The 17,479-nt window shown below is 41.4% G+C and overlaps 1 protein-coding gene across 1 annotated transcript in view; it reads right to left on the bottom strand.

Annotated features, from left to right (window-relative positions):
• Positions 1-17,479, bottom strand: part of fam163ba (family with sequence similarity 163 member B, genome duplicate a) — a 136,596-nt gene that overhangs the window by 3,023 nt on the left and 116,094 nt on the right. Inside the window, exon 2 of the mRNA XM_028809191.2 lies at positions 12,471-12,586. Coding sequence (XP_028665024.1) covers positions 12,471-12,563 — 93 coding nt within the window. The 5' untranslated portion in view covers positions 12,564-12,586. The remainder of the gene's footprint in view (positions 1-12,470; positions 12,587-17,479) is intronic.

Below are 17,479 nucleotides of genomic sequence, written 5' to 3'. Positions count from 1 at the left end.
GGTAACAGCAAACAATATCACAAACATCCATAAGAAAATCTCACGTTACTTGTGTTGTATAATCCATAGGCCAGGTCATCCAATAGTATGCCCAGAACATTCCAAACCTCTATATTTTTATAAAATGTTGTTAAATAGACTGCATCTTGAAAGTGCTTTGGTGAACAAGAATGGAATGTGAATGAGCATTTGGATGACCTGGGCACAAGCTTAAACAACTTACACTGAAACATCAGGAGGGAGCTTCGTACATGGTGAGTGATTTATATTGTTTATACGATGCATACTCTGCCTTGATGATGCTCTGGTGTTAAGTTGGAAAAGAATTAGACCTGACCTGACTTCATATAATGAGGAATGTCCAATTGCTTTCATATAAGTTGTTTCAACTGTGATATCTCTTAGCGATTTATAGCGAGTTAAAGTACTGGGATATTTTGGGTACTGTGAAGAACTGCCTTACACCTCTTATTTCAGACGTTATTTTTAATGCTGGCCAGGTTTCATCAGACTGAGTGGAAAAAGCAGGATGAGGACTGGAGATTTTTGTGAATTTGCAATGGTGACAAAAGGAGCATTGTACAATTAAAACTAAAATGTGCAATCAAGACATTGAAGTGACATCTGAATTCATCCATGTCACTGCCCAGGAAAGTAAGTTACATCATCTCTGTACCATCATCTTAATGATGAATCATTCTGAATGCTGGGGACTGCAAACCAGGAATCAAGTGTCTATCAGGCATGTTCCATCCGTGGACACTACAAGCTGGACCTGCTCTAATCAAATATCAATGACTTTAAATAAAAAGCTGTGGTACAATCCGATCAGGTGTGACCTCATCTTACTGCCACCTGCAAACCTGTTATTGACAATAGCAGTTCTCTGTTATCCAAGCCAGAAGATCTTACGCGTGTTGCAGGGTGTTGTTATTTGTTTTTATTATATTTATTTATTTATATTTGTTATTATATTTGAACTTGGGCAGCACGGTGGCGCAGTGGGTAGCACTGAAGCCTCACAGTTGGGAGACCTGGGGACCTGGGTTCGATTCCCGGGTCTTCCCTGCGTGGAGTTTGCATGTTCTCCCCGTGTTTTTTTGGGTTTCCTCCGGGTGCTCCGGTTTCCTCCCACAGTCCAAAGACATGCAGATTAGGTGGATTGGCGATTCTAAATTGGCCCTAGTGGGGGTGTGTGGGTGTGTTTGTGTGTGTCCTGTGGTGGGTTGGCACCCTGCCCGGGATTGATTCCTGCCTTGTGCCCTGTGTTGGCTGGGATTGGCTCCAGCAGACCCCCGTGACCCTGTGTTTGGATTCAGCGGGTTGGAAAATGGATGGATGGATTATATTTGAACTTCCCCTTGGGGACACATAAAGTATAATCTAATCTAACCTGTCTGGGGTTTCCATTGATTGTAGTCTAAATGCTCCATTATGTGGAAGAGCCAGCTTGTGATGAGTCAGAATGGTGGCCTAGTCTACACAATGAAGACAAAAGAACAGCACAAGCAACTCTGTGAATAAGTGGCTGAAAACTAGATATCCCTTTGAGTCCAGATAAATCAGTCATTAAGGAATGGAAAGTGTACGGCACCACTGTAAATAGTAGTCATAATAATACATTTTATTTACATAGCGCTTTTCCCATGCTCAAGGTGTTTGTAAATCTGCCTAGAGAAGGCCATCCACAAAAACTGAGTGATTGTGCAAGAAGACTAGTGAGGGATACCATCAAGAGGTCTCTGAGAACTCTGAAAGTGATTGGACAGTTAGACAAAAACTTTTGCCCAGGTGCTTCACCAGTCACACCTTTATAGAACAGTGGGTAAGAGATGTAACGCATGTGTCACCTTGTTTAGAGCTTGCATGAAGGCACATGGGGGTCTCTGAAGACAGTTAGAATAAGATTCTATAGTCTGATGAAACCAAACTTGAACTTTTTGGCCATCTAACTAAATGCCAGACATTGAAGATTATTAAAAACACACCTCCCCCATGATGAAGCATGGTGGTCACAGCATCAAGCTGTGGAGATGTTTCTCTGCAGCAGGCCCTGAAGGGATGTGAGAGGAAAATGAATGCTGCAAAATGTAGGTTAATCCTGGAGGAACACCAAATGCAGTCTGCAAGAAACTTGCACCTTGGGAGATTTCTTTTCCAGCAAGAAAACAACCTCAAGCAGAAAGCCAAAGCCACATCCAAATGGTTTCAAAACAACACTGTGAATATCCTAGAGTGGTCAAGTCAGAGTCCAGATCTCAATCCAATGGGGAATTTGCAGCTGGATGTGAAAATGGCTGTTCACTTGCGATCATCCCACCTGACAGACCTTGAGCAATTTTGTAAAGAAGAATTGGGAGAAATGGCAATGTGGAGATATGCAAAGAAACCTGAGTACACAGACTTAAAAGCTGTCATGGCTGCCAAAAGAGCATCTACAAAATACTAACCTGAAGAGGGTGCATACTTACAGCATGCGATCGACAAATTTCTGTCTTGTATTTGTGATTATTGTGTGTCTCTTTGCAGAGATGTATTTTCACTTTAACATTAAAGAGACGTTTTCCATTGATCATTTGTCAAAAAAGCTGAATTCAATTCACTGTCATTCAATGTTATATAATAATAAATTACTTCCCTGGGGCGAGTACTTTTTAAAGGCAGATATATATGATTTTTCCAGCTTTTACAGTTTCTTCCAGTAGGTAGGTAGCCACATTTGATCATCCTCCCTGCTGTTGTTTATTAAGCTGTCACCAACTAATCGGTGGTACGGTGCTGACTGCTGCTTCCTCACAGGCCTGGAAACTTGGGTTCAAATCCTGGCTCTGCCTGACAGTGACTCTCAGTTCATTGCCTTCATCTTGTAATGTAGCTTCTTCCTCTGTCTGATATAAATCTCTCACAATCTATTTTTTCTGTTGCAGAAAATTACCCCTGAAATTTCTTTAGTTAGATTAAAGTCTGAGCCGGTGTAGCACTATAAGCAGCATTGATTGATTTATTGACATTGATGGAGCCCTTTCCATTTTTTGCAGATTATCTAGATTTCAGTCCATGTAACTTAAAGACCTTTATCTCCTTTGTCAGCTTTTCTGTTACTTTTTTGAGCAGCTGAGATTTAACAACCAGCTTTAACCAGCCAGGAACAATCCCTTGTCTCTGCACTGTAAACTACACTGCTGATCTTCAATCTGTGTCCCACTGGGACCGTGGCAGTGCCAGTGTGAGACCTTTGTAATTGTGAAAGTGCTTCTGCATTTTGCTTTTCTTTTATGTAAAGTGCTTGCTGTGCCTTGAGTCATTGGCTTTATTTTGATGCCTTTCATAGAAGATGTCAATTGTACTCTAAGCCTGTTGCACAAGCTTAGTGATCACTTGTTTCACCATCGACCACAGGGCTCACTTGGCTACTCAGCAGGAGTGTGGTCCATGTGTAGTCAAATCAAACCTGACATCTAATCAATTCAAATCCTGTAGCTCATTAAGTCATCAAAAGCAGGACAGCAGCACCCCCTAGATAATGAAAGAGCAAAGCAGCTTCCATTTGATTCAGCTGAGTGGTGGAATGGAAGAGCAGTCTGAGAAAGCAAGTGACCTCTTTTCTGTGTACGTCTTCAGTTAAGAACCCACTATGTTCATAAAGTGTTTACAATGGCTGAAAGATTTATTGTTTGGCTTTTAAAACCAAGGAATATTCAGCCTTATTTTGGGGGGAGGCATAAAGGATGTGTGGAAATTTCTGCACTGGACAGTGTCAAATATAGAAATGTTTTTTTGCTGTACTGCATTTATGATAATGTGAATCATTTCTTTTTTTTTTTTTTTAATCCGGGGGCTTTAAGTTCAGTCATGGAGCACCATAATGGCAGCAGGTTTTTGTTCCAGCACAATTTCTTTGTATGGGTCTTAAGATTTTGTGTTTCTGCATTTCATGGGTGCCTCTGTCTTGTGTGATTAGTCGCTGTGATGCTGTGTGGTTGCTAAGTGTGTGATACACTGACAGTGTGGGTGCTCACATGGCCTTGCACATTAAACCGCATTCAAGACATCTTTGGTCACTGCCATTCTCTCTTTAACCAGTCCACGTGAGCTCATTCTGTGAACAGTAGGCAAAGACAAAGAAAAAACTAAAGGAAAACCAGTAAACACATGAAATTGATCAAGACGGTAATCTGTTTGTGCATATGACTCTTTCATTTTTTAAGAAAACAAAGTACAGATGTTAAACGAACCAGGAATCCTCGAAAGTACACCTTACGAGAAGGATTTAGAAGTCATAGTGGACTCAAAACTATCAACTGTTGGACTTTAAGAAGGCAAGCAGAATGTGTTATATAGCGCCCTGATGTGTAGAGCATAAGTCCAAGGAGGTTCTGCTCAACCTTTACAACACACTGGCGAAGCCTCATCTGGAGTACTGTGTGCAGTTTTGGTCTCCAGACTACAAAAAGGACATAGAAGCACTAGAGAAGGTACAGAAAAAAGCAAGTTTTGAAGAAAGATTAAAAGAGCAGTGTCTTTTCAGTTTAAGCAGTAGAAGATTATGAGGTGTAATCATTGAAGTGTTTAAAATTATGAAGGAAATTAGCAGAGTGGACTGAAAGTGTGACTTTAAAATGACTTAATTGATGGTAAATTTTGCAAAAACATTAGGAAGTTTTTCTTCACACAGACAACCATAGACACATGGAATAAGTGATCAAGTAGCATATTAGACAGTAAAACTTTAGGGACTTTGAAAACCTGACTTGATGTTATTTTAGAACAATTAAGTGGATTGGACTGGTGAGCTTTGCTGGGCTCAGTGGCCTGTTCTTGTCTAGATTGTTCTAACGTTCTGAAGTCTCAGTCTTTTAAGGATGACCATTGTGACATTATGTGCATACACACTAAAAGACAAATGTAAATCAGCAATATGTAGCATCATAAAAACAGAAACACAAAATGACTCAGATGATGTAATCGCTGAACAAATCCTTAACAACAATACAAAATTAACAAAAACGTAATGGAAAAATTATTTTCACAAATACTTCACCAAAAAATGATATTTTCAGTAGTATGTAGTAAAAATTGTTTATCTTATGTTTTCAAGCTAAACATAGATTACAAAGTTTCTAACAGAATACGCATCTATGGTGAACAATGTTGGACAACAACAAACAATATCAAAAATGTCCTTGGAAGAAATCTCACGCTACTCTTGTCACACAATCCAAGTGTTAAGTCATCCAGTTGTATGCTCACAAAGTCCAAAACACATGCGATTTTACTAAAATATTGTTAAGTAAATGTTCTTGTGAACTTCATTGAGCTTTGAGACATTCATTGATTGGGGGTCTGGTTATTTATATGCTAATATTGCATTTCACATGATTGCACTAGTGCAAAGTTCACTGAGAGACGTGTACAAGTAAATGTTAAAGGCTAAAGAAAAGAGAGCAAAAACATATCAGAAAGAGAATAAGCCTCAGACATGTGCAAATCTGAGATTCTTCAACAATCAGAAGGTGAATTCACATGTACAGTTTCATAGACTGCCACCAAAGGTACTCCATTTTGGATATGAAGGCAAACGTAATGAAGGGATTCAGGGGGGTCTTCTACTCAAATGCCTGGTCAGATGACTTGACTTGTGGATTATGCGACATGAGTAAAGGGAAATTTTTTCATGGATGTTTTTTGATAGTTCTTACTATCATAGACACATTTTATATTAGAAACTGTGTTTTCTCCACTCTCCTTTCTTGAATTGTTTTATGTTTGTTTTGTGTTGTGTTGTTTTGCCCCAATCTTACTTACTATTCTGCCACAAGGTTGTAGCGGGGTCACATAGTTAGTGTTGTTAAATGTCAGTTCTGAGTGTGTCTCCTTTCATTGTCCCGTCTGCTGTTTGTATGTGTATCAGTTAATGCCGTCCCCGTAAAGGGGGACGGATGATGGAAGGAGACCACAGCCGCAAACCTGGAAAACACCTGTTCACGATTAATCAATTACCGCCGTCACAGGACTATTTAAGCCAGCAGGAGAGAGAGGAGAGGAAGAAGAGAGGAGAGAAGGAGATTTTTCACATTCACGACCACGAGCCATCTGTACCTGTTATATTCTACATCGCGCATTTCCATCCAGTTTGTTTTTCTATCCGCCGGACTTGCTTCAAGAACCTCATCACGAGAGACCCCGGGGTCGGAGTTAATTATCCACCACGCAACGAGGATTCACGGTGAGGCTGCTCCATTTTGTCCGGGGAAAATCAAACGACTCATTTTTCGCTAGTTCAGTCAACCGCATTCAGGTCAGTTTTTTATAACCGGACTCAAGTTCACATTAATTTCCGTATCTCATTCAATTTTTGTTATTCGTGTTGTGTGTTTATATGTTACAGGGGCAAGGGAAGGTTTTTGTTGTATTTATATTTGGTGGAGTCTTGTTGTTGCTGGGGTGGAGGGTTATTTATATTTATATCTGTTTTCTATTTTTTTCATGTCTTGTTGTTTCATTTAATACATTTAATCCGTTTAATTTTACATCCTGCTTTTGTGTACTTATATTTACACCTTCGATTGTGGGGAAAAGTTTACTTGGTTAGAAGTACGGCTTGATAGTTAGATTCTTTCTCAGTAAATTATCCAGGCCACAGGTCTTGGAGGTGTAGCTGCCGGCTGGGTAAAGGGGTCAGCCGTTACAAGGTTTTACATTTATCAGGCCGCTAGAGCAAGAGGGGAAGGTTCAGGAGATGAAATCGAAAACCAAAAGACTAGTGGAGGTCATTAGTGTGAAGATGTGAAGGATCATGTAACTAAACCTTAATATGCAATCAGACTCAGTTATAAAGAACCAAACAAGACAGTCTGAAAACCTAAGCGTCAATAATAAGTACAGTACTTGGAAATTTTTTTAGCTTTGAAATCCTCCAGCTTGCAACACTGTGCTCATGAGGTCACAACTTACGCTTTGTAGCGCTGCGAGGCTGGGATGTCAGGGTGTTAACAAATTGGTGACGACCAGAATAAAACAAACAGAAGATGATGATGATTTCAAAACATAAAACAAGTTCAATCAAATGAACAACCTTCCAATCAAAATATGCAATGCAGACAAGATTACTGTAAGATTCTCTGAAATTAAAGGTATTTAAAAATCCATAAAAATGTATCCTTAGCCAAAATAAACTAACAAAAATACAAATAAAAAATGATATTTACGGGCACAGGCATACAGTAGTGTTACAGTGCCACATCCACTGAAGTATTTACATTTGCCTTCATCTCTTTTTTTTTTGTAGTTTATACTCAGAGGAAGAGAGTCCCCCTTTATGATAACTGCAATGGAAACTTTTGCTCAGTTCAGTAGTATGTTATATAAGAATTCACAATATTTAGAAAAAAATGGGAAAGAAAGAGAAGAGTAAGGGTTGGCCGTATTCTGTGCATAAGGGAGACATATGAGGCTGCATCAAATAAATGTTGACCAACACCTTAATGAGGATGTTTGGGGCAGACGAGGAAGCTACAATTACAGAGATGTGTTACTGGCAGCCTGTTATACATCGAAATCGGACTTGAATCACTGCACAACCTCTATTACTGCTTCTGTTTGCCATAAAAAAGAAAATACCTACTTGTATGTCCATGACTGTTTAAACATCTTCTGTTCCTCAAACTGCATGTCTGCTCTTAGGAACTGCTGCCAGTGACCTCCCTTGTGTTCCTTGTGTCCAACATGTCCTGTCTATGGTATGTTGCACTATTACTGTATATTGTTTTACTCTGAAAACTGTACAATATTCTTTAATTGCTTAATTGCACACCCTTATGCAGTAGATATTTTTACTTGTATTATCCTTTGTCTGCAGCAATGCCCAAGGTGTCCAGGTAGAACTTTGCAGAACCGACATTTCATATTACTGTACTGCCCATGTATTGATGATATGATAATAAAAGTCCACATGCATTTACACTTTTAGACACCTCTCTATCTATGCATATAGTTGTATTGATGAACAACTTTGTGTAACTAACAAAAATATAAATTAACACTGAACCAAAACTCTGTGACCTGTCTCCACTAAGTCTATTGTGTATTTAAGTTGACTGCAATTAGAAATGATATGATAGCCTGGCATCTCTCAGAGCCTGGGTAGTTTCTGGTTGGTATAGCTAAGTCCATAATAATGTCCAATATTGTGAAAGAATCTGTAAAATATTTATTTCTTACTCTATCAAAGGCACTATATCATTAGCAATGAGTAATTTAATAAATAATTCAATTCCAACACTCATTCATAATTCACTCTTGCTTGTCTTATTTAAAACTCTGCCATGTGACCCCAGAGGTAATATAGGGGGCACACTGCCACTTTGGATAAACACAGAAATGCATGTAGGACATATGTTTCTTAGTGTCATTTTCTTGTTTGCCGATGATGACAGTAAATTATTCATGACAGCCTTTAATCCTAAACACCACTGGGTATGCCAGACAACTGTCATTTACATTACCCAGCATATAACAAATGCGATAAGAGTTCATGCACACTGATCACTTAACTAATGTAAAACATGAGAGTATAATAATTACAATTTTGTCAGCTGGATTATGAAATTAAGTAATAAACTATTTAACGTAGACTGCTGGAATTGGGTTATTGAATAGAAACATTTTAAGTCAAGCCAAGGCTTGAAGGCACCCAGTCGGCAACTCACTGACACAACATTAAGAGCGGTAACTGGCCCCATGTACTAATACTTGTTTATGTGGGAATCTTTGTTTGTTAGGTGTCCGTGGACATGAGTAATTCAAGAAGATGTCTGGTACAAATAAACCTGCTGCTCCAGAAACACTGGAAGAGGGTCTCCAAATGAATCCTTCAAGCTGTTGTCAATGTTTAGTCTGAGGTTACCAAACCAATGTTTTCAGCCTATCCAATCGGTAATGACATGCAGAATACATAAAGTCAAATTCAGTGCATAAGGACTCAGTCCTAGATATATAAAGTCAAATCTGAACATACTGTGTAAAGTCAGTCAGACGAATATCTAAAGTGTAATTAAATAAATACAGAGTCAGTTCTAAATATATTGTGACTGTCTGAAAATGTTATGTTAGTTTTTAATATCAATATACAGTATATAAAGTCAAACTCTCTATATATGATTTGGAATACATTATTAAAATTTAGTCCCCTTTTAGATTTACCTGGTCTTTTTCTATACCATTTTCATCCATCCATTTTCCAACCCGCTGAATCCGAACACAGGGTCATGGGGGTCTGCTGGAGCCAATCCCAGCCAACACAGGGCACAAGGCAGGAACCAATCCCGGGCAGGGTGCCAACCCACCGCAGGACACACACAAACACACCCACACACCAAGCACACACTAGGGCCAATTTAGAATCGCCAATCCACCTAACCTGCATGTCTTTGGACTGTGGGAGGAAACCGGAGCGCCCGGAGGAAACCCACGCAGACACGGGGAGAACATGCAAACTCCACGCAGGGAGGACCCGGGAAGTGAACCCAGGTACCCAGGTCTCCCAACTGCGAGGCAGCAGCACTACCCACTGCGCCACCGTGCCGCCTCTTTTTCTATACAATTTTTGAAACTTCTTTTTTGCCACAAAAGGTTTGACCAATGCCGAATCTAAGTCTACACTTAAACAAAATATTTAACACACACGTAAGGTCTTTTTTTCTGTATATTTTCACTTCTAATTTTGACACCATATTATTTTATATTGGGCATCGCCATGTTTTGTTTCTTGAGTCTTTCACTACTCTGGTTACCAACAGGGAGTGCACAGGCAGTATAAAAGGTCACTGGCACTCCTGGGCCAGCTGAGACTGAACTGAATTGACTTGAGTGTGCAGTATGCTCTGCTTTATTTATAACCTCTGCTGTAAACTCTTCTTACTTTGATTTTATCAGCTTCAACTTTAATGGGGCTAGTACATGTACTGTATATGCGTGTACATTTATATACTGTAAATATACAGTACATACGCAGTGCCATATAGTATTCAAATCCCTTCACTTTTTTCACATATTCTTATGTTGCAGTCTTGTGCTAAAATCAATTAAATTGTTTTTTCCCTCATCAAGTAACAATGACAAAGAAAGAATAGGACTAAAGAAATTTTTGCAAATTTATTTAAGATTAAAAAGCTAAATTATCCCATTAACACAAGCATTCAGACCCTTTGCTATGACACTTGAAACTTTGTTCAGGTGTATCCAATTCTATTGATCATCACTGAGATGTTTCTACACCTTGTATGGAATCAACCTGAAGTGAATTCAATTGATTGGACAATGGTCCCTCAGCTGACAGTGTGCATCAGAGCAAAAACCAAGCCATGAGTTCAAAAGAATTGCCTGTAGAGCTTCGAGACAGAATTGTGTCGAGGCACAGATCTGAGACAGGCTACATAATATTTCTCAGCATTGAAGTTTCCCAAGAGCATTGTGGCCTCCATAATTGTTAAATGAAATAAATCTGACACAATGACATCTCTTCTTATTGCTGGCCACCCAGGCAAATAGAGCCATCATTGGAGAAGAAAGTGGCAAGAAAGGTGACTAAGAATCTAACACTCTGTCTAGCTGAGCTCCAGAAAATATGTATGGAGATGGGACTTTCTGAAGGACAACCATCGCTGCGATGCTCCACTAATTTGGGCTTTATGGCAGAGTGGCCAGATGACTCTTGAAAGCCTGTTTGAAGTTTGGAAAAAGACACCAAATGGACTCCCATACTGTAGGAAACGAGATTCTGTGGTCTGATTAAACTGTTTGACCTCAGTTCTAAGCATCATGTCTGGAGGAATCAAGGCACTGCCCGTGAACTGCACAATACCATTCCAATGGTGAAGTATGACAGTGGCAACATCATGTTGTGGGGTTCTTTCTTAGTGACAGGAACTGGGAGTTTAGACAGGGCTGAGGGAAAGCTGAATTAAGCAAAATACAGAGACCTTCTTAATGAAAACCTGCTTTACACTTCTCTGGACCTCTGGCTGGGCTGAAGGTTCACTTTCCAACAGGACAGCGACCCTAAACACAAAGCAAAGACAATACAGGAGAGGCTTTGAGACAACTCTAGGAATGGTATTAAGTGGCCCAGCCAGAGATCAGGCTTGAACCCAATGGAGCATTTCGGGAGAGACATGAAAATAGCTCTCCACCAATGGTCTCCACCCAGCCTGACAGAGATTGAGAGCATCTGTAGAGAAGAATGGGAGAAAATCCACCAACGCCAGGTGTGTGGAGCTTGTTGTGTCAAAACCAAGAAGACTCCAGGCTGGAATCGCTGCCACAATGAAGCACTGAATACTTGTGTCAATGTAAAATTTCAGTTTTTTATATTTAATAAATTTAAAAAAAAATCTCAAATAATGTATTGTTTTTGCTTTGTCATTCTGAGGTACTGAATGTTGTTTGATGAAGGGAAAAATTAATTAAAATGAATTTAGGACAAGGCTACAACATAGCAAAATATGAAAAAAGTGAAGGGGTCTGAATACTTTCTGAAGGCACTGTATATTTATATATATAATATAAACTAATACATATAAATTTATATATATACTGTGTATATATATATATATATATATATATATATATATATATATACCTACATACATATATAGTCACACATATGTGAGCCGGGGGCAACCAATGGGCTCAAAAGATGGTCATTTCACACCGAACCAGGGGGTGGCAGTGTGTACCAACGCTTTCTCATTTTCTCCTGCAGACCACTTGAGGGGAAATCCCATGTGAGCCTGTCAACATCACTTCCGGCTCCAGCCCCAATGACATTACTTCCTCTGCCCCACCTATAAAAATGCCATCTTGTTCCCATTAGCAGACCTCCATCCATCCATTTTCCAGCCCGCTGAATCTGAACACAGGGTCACGGGGGTCTGCTGGAGCCAATCCCAGCCAACACAGGGCACAAGGCAGGAACCAGTCCTGGGCAGGGTGCCAACCCACCGCAGGACACACACACACACACCAAGCACACACTAGGGCCAATTTAGAATCGCCAATCCACCTAACCTGCATGTCTTTGGACTGTGGGAGGAAACCCACGTAGAAACGGGAAGAACATGCAAACTCCACACAGGGAGGACCCGGGAAGCGAACCCAGGTCTCCTAACTGCGAGGCAGCAGCGCTACCACTGCGCCACCATGCCGCCCTCAGTAGACCTTCTGATTGCTAATTTTTTTATGTTGTATTTGTTTCAACCTCAAACCTTTTATAAATGAGATATCACTTCATTTCACATTCTAATTTGACTTCATATATCCAGAAATGCAATACCTTTGCCTATTGGGCACCTTACACTTTCACCACTAGTATATTTGAGATGTGATTGCTTCTGACTGGACTGTCTGTTGTCCATTTTATGAACCGAGTCACTGAGACTGGTGAAGCGGTTGGCATGTTCTGGTTGGCTTACCTGCAGCCTACAGTAACACAGCACTGCTATGATGCACAATAAGATTACTGCCGCTAAAATTCCGCCTGTGATGACCACTGTCCCGGCTGTCATTCGACCTCTTCTCCATTAACAGCCTAGAAAGGAAAAAAGATAGAAATGAGTAGAAAGGTTGAGCTCTGTCTGACATGACTTCAGGTTATTTATACAGGATAAGAGTGAATAAATACCCATGTCTTATGTCACATACTGTACATATTTTGAAATAAAGCACACCCATTTCTGGCAGTCTTCAACAAGATGAGGCAGTAAATAAGGGCAACAGAATATGAACTGATGCTAAAACTTGTGTTATTTGCTAGATAATTATAACCGTGCTCTTGGTAGGCCTCATGACCTTGTGTGCTAAACATATCATTAGACCTTAGTGACTCGTTTGAGTACAGTTTATAATTAATTCCTTCTTCATTTTACTGTGTGTCTGTGTTGACTTAAGATCTTGTGTACATGAAACTGAGAGCCCCATTTTCTGTATTTTTTCTCCTGTGTGCAATGGAGAATCTGACCTTTGAAACAAGCTGACATTGCAGGAGACGGAAACCAACAGTCAGTCATCAAATACCATCACTTTAATATAAATGCAGATGTGTCCTCACCAATTTTAGAAATCATATATCAGACATCACAAATTAACACTTATGAGTCTCTTCTCAGTTAATTTTACCACAAGCTGAATAGACTGAAAAAAATAAACTTGTTTTGACATTCCTGGCACTTTTTTAAACAACTCCTGTCACCTGCTGCCATATCAGTTCCAGATCTGGTCACTGTCGGTCTCGCCATGTTTATGTGGATTTTCTCTGGATACCCCAGATTCCTCCTCCTTCCTATATGTTAGGGTATTGTTGTTGTTGTTTTTGCTGTTACTATTATGGTTGGTGCAGTGGTAGTGCTGCTGTCTCACAGTAAAGACAACAATGGTTCATGTCCCGATTCCTACCTGCATGGAGTTTGCATGTTACAATACAATACAATACAGTTTATTTTTGTATAGCCCAAAATCACACAGGAAGTGCCGCAATGGGCTTTAACAGGCCCTGCCTCTTGACAGCCCCCCAGCCTTGACTCTCTAAGAAGATAAGGAAAAACTCCCAAAAAAAACCTTGTAGGGAAAAAATGGAAGAAACCTTAGGAAAGGCAGTTCAAAGAGAGACCCCTTTCCAGGTAGGTTGGGCGTGTAGTGGGTGTTAAAAGAAGGGGGTCAATACAATACCATGCAGTTCAAAGAACAGAACAATTCCTCAATATACTAAAAAATAAAAAATATAAATTTTAGAATTACATAGCAGAATTTAACAGTAGATGATATATCCCATAATAAGATTTGGAATTGTGTAGAGTCCTGGAGACCTCATCCTTCATGCTGCCTCCCCCATTTGGCCATTCCACGGCTGAAACAGTGCTGGGCCAGCCAATCCGATGAAAGGACCCATGTTTCCCACGATTCCTGCGACCCTCCATCTGGGATGACTTTTCCTTAGGCAGGCAAAACAACTTGGCAGGTGGGCCATGGCACCAAGTGCCACATTTGTTCTCCCTGTGTCTGTTTGGGTTTCCTCCCACTGGCCAAAGACATGCATTTTAGGTGAACTGGAGATTCTAATTTGCCCTGTGATGGACTGGTGCCATGTCTGGGGTTTGTGCTCTATGCTAGCTGGGATAGGCTCCAGCCCCCCCATGACCCTGGTCTGGATTAAGCAGGTTAGAAAATGATATATTATTATTATTATTATTTATTGCTGCTGTTTATTTAGTGACAGGTTTACTCAAGGTGACCCAAAATATCAAAGTAAACTTCGAAGTAAACTGGCAGCATTGTGTCTCAGTGGTAACACTGCTGCCTTGCATCAAGGAGACCATGGTTTAAGTCCCAGGTGCTCCATATGTGAAGTTTGCATGCTTCCCCATGTCCTTGTGGGTTTTCTCGAGATGCTCTGGTGTCTTCTCTGACTCCAAAGACATGCAGGTTGGTGGACTTGTGCTGCTAAATTGTTCCCTGATGTGTGTGTGTTTACCCTGCGATAGGCTGACACCCTGTCCAGGGATTGTTCCTGCCTTGCTCCAGATGCTTGCTGAGTTAGGCTCCATCTTCCCCACTCAAGATAAGCAGGTTTAGAAAACAGATGGATGAAAGGTAATTAAACACTGAGTTTTAAAGCTATCTCCCTTGGTACTGGCCACACTGGCTGTCTAAGCTGATACACACAGGAGTCACACAAACCGATTTCACTTGGAGAGTATCAAACCACCGTGACCAGATCCAGGCCTTTAATGACCTCTTATGCACAGCCATCAGCAGTGTGTCTGTCTGCAGAGAGAGTGTCGACCTCATTGTAAGGTTTCCTTACCTCAGCAGTGACAGTCATGTGCCTGGTGACTCTTCCTATGAAGTCAGTAGACGGATTGGGAGAGCACTTAGGGGTCATGAGGTCGCTGGAAAGGGGTGTGTGGTGCTCCCAATATCTATGCAAAAGAACGAAGGTCCAAGTCTTTAGAGTCCTGGTGCTTCCTGTCTTGCTATATGGCTGCGAGACATGGACGCTATCCAGTGACCTGAGACGAAGACTGGACTCCTATGGTTCTGTGTCTCTTTGGAGAATCCTTGGGTACCGCTGGTTTGACTTTGTGTCACGGAGTCCCGATGAGGTACATTACCTGCATAGTGAGGGAGTGTCAGTTACGTCACTATGGCCATGTGGCGCAATTCCCAGAGGGTCATCTGGCTTGCATGATCCTCTCTGTTGAGTACCAGAGCAGCTGGACCAGGCCAAGGTGATGCCCACATAACACCTGGCTGCGGCAGACAGATGGGTGAGACTGAACTGTGCTTCTGCCTAGGGGTTGCCAATCAGGATCCCAAGCTGTTTCGTCGTGTGGTGGGTACGGCAACGTGCTGTACCAGTGCATGCTCCCCAACCTGACCTAACCTGACCTGTGCCCCAAAGTCACCACAATTTGTGACTCTGCTAACCACAAAGATGCCTCCTCCCCACCAGTTGCGTTTTCCAAATGCAGACTAAAAGCAGCCCAAGCTGCGTTCTTGTAGAATTATGTTTAGAAAAAGAAGGTCGGATGAAAACCAACAGTAGGTAACACTCAGCTTCCTTTCAAAATCTCAAAGGACACAAGATACACAAACTGTGATATAAGGAAGGTGCGTATAAACAATTCTGAATTTTAAATTGATCATCACACACCTGCTTTAATCTTTGATTTCTGTGGCAGTCGTACATGTGAATATTATTCACAGAGACCCAATGCATGCCAAGAACACAAGCATAGCTGTCAACTGAATGCTTCACAAGATGTCTTTCCATATGGTGCAAAAAATTAAGTTGTAAGGCTAAAGTCAGATGCTTTCTCAGTACGCTCATTGTTAATAAAGAGTTTCAGCCTGCATAAGGGCATCAAGCAACAGAGAAAACACTCAGTGCTGTTTTGAGGTCTATGATGCCACTCTGCGTCTGCTGTTGTAAACTGAGAAGATGGAGGTTCAGCACCAAGTTGCACAAATCAAACTGGTTCACGTTAGCCTTAAGCAGCCTATCAATGAATTATCTGCTGGTTTTCCTATAAAATCTATCTATGGCTGATTTACAGGAAAAGCTACAAAAAAGTCATGGCAGAGGTGTCCCAAGAAGAGCAACTTGGCTGCTTCCAGGACTGAGAGGTACACTATATGGCCAAATGTTTTCAGACACCTGAACATCACACCTGTATGAGCTTGTTGGAGATCCCATTCCTAAACCGTGGGCATTAATATGGAGTTGGCCACCTCTTTGCAGCTATAGTAGCCTCCACTTTTCTGGGAAGGGTTTCCATAAGACTTTGGAGACTGCATCTGTGAGGAATTTGTGCCCATTTCTGAGGTCCGGTGTGGACATTGGATACAAAGACCTGGTTCACAGTCAGCGAAGGTGCTCAATAGGGTTGAAGACAACTCAAGTCCCACCATATCTTTATGGATTTGGCTTTGTGCACAGGAACACAGTCATGCTGGAGCTGAAAATAGCCTTCCTCAAGCTGTTGGAAGAGCACAATTATCGAAAATGACTTTGCATGTTCTAGCTTTAAAAGTACCCATCATTGGAACCAGGGGGTCCAGCCCAAAGACTGAAAAACAGCCACAGAGCACTAGCCCCCCTCCAGCTCACCTTACAGTAGACACTATGCAGTCTAGAAGATAGTGTTCTCCTGGCACCTGCCAAAGCCAGATTCATCCATCAGACTGCCAGATAGTGAAGTGTAATTCATCACTCCAGATCACGCGTTCCCACTGTTCCAATGCCGGTGTGCTGTGACACTTCACATTGCACATTTGTGTGCAGCCACTCAGCCATGTAACCCCATTTCATGAAGCTCCTGACACACAGTTTTTGTGCTGATGTTGCTTTCAGAGACAGTTTGGAACTCTCTTGTGAGTGATGCACCAAAAGACGGGTGATTTTTTATGTTATGCGCTTCGGCACTTGGTGGTCCCGTTCTGTGAGTTAGTGTGGTCTGCCACTTCATGGCTGAGCTGTTGTTGCTCCTTGCTGCCTTCACTTCACAGTAATAGCACATACAATACAGTTGAGCAGGGCAGATGTAACAGAGCAGAACTTTGATACTGTGACTTATGGCAAAGGTGGCCAATGTAAGAGATGGCCGGCAGCCCAGCCCACCCAGGATATGGAAGGATGGGGGAAGGCAGCTTCTTTAGGACACTGCCTCCCCTGAGACGCTAGATGGCAGCTCCCCGGGATTACAGCAGTGCCCCAGATTCCCGCAGGGAAGTATGGGTTTGGAGTTCTTTATCTCAGCCCTGTTGGGTGCCGTGGGTACCACCAGGAGGTGCTGTGGAGATCTTATAGGAGACAAAGTTTTTGTATAACCTGGAAGTGCTGGCAGGCCATGTGGTCGAAGAGCAATATAAAAGGAACCACCTCAAACACAGTTGAGAAGCCAGAGTCAGGTGGTAGGTGGACAAA

This window comes from Erpetoichthys calabaricus, chromosome 9, assembly GCF_900747795.2.
Source record: "Erpetoichthys calabaricus chromosome 9, fErpCal1.3, whole genome shotgun sequence".
Classification (NCBI taxonomy): Eukaryota; Metazoa; Chordata; class Cladistia; order Polypteriformes; family Polypteridae; genus Erpetoichthys; species Erpetoichthys calabaricus.
This window is presented reverse-complemented; position numbering and strand designations above follow the sequence as displayed.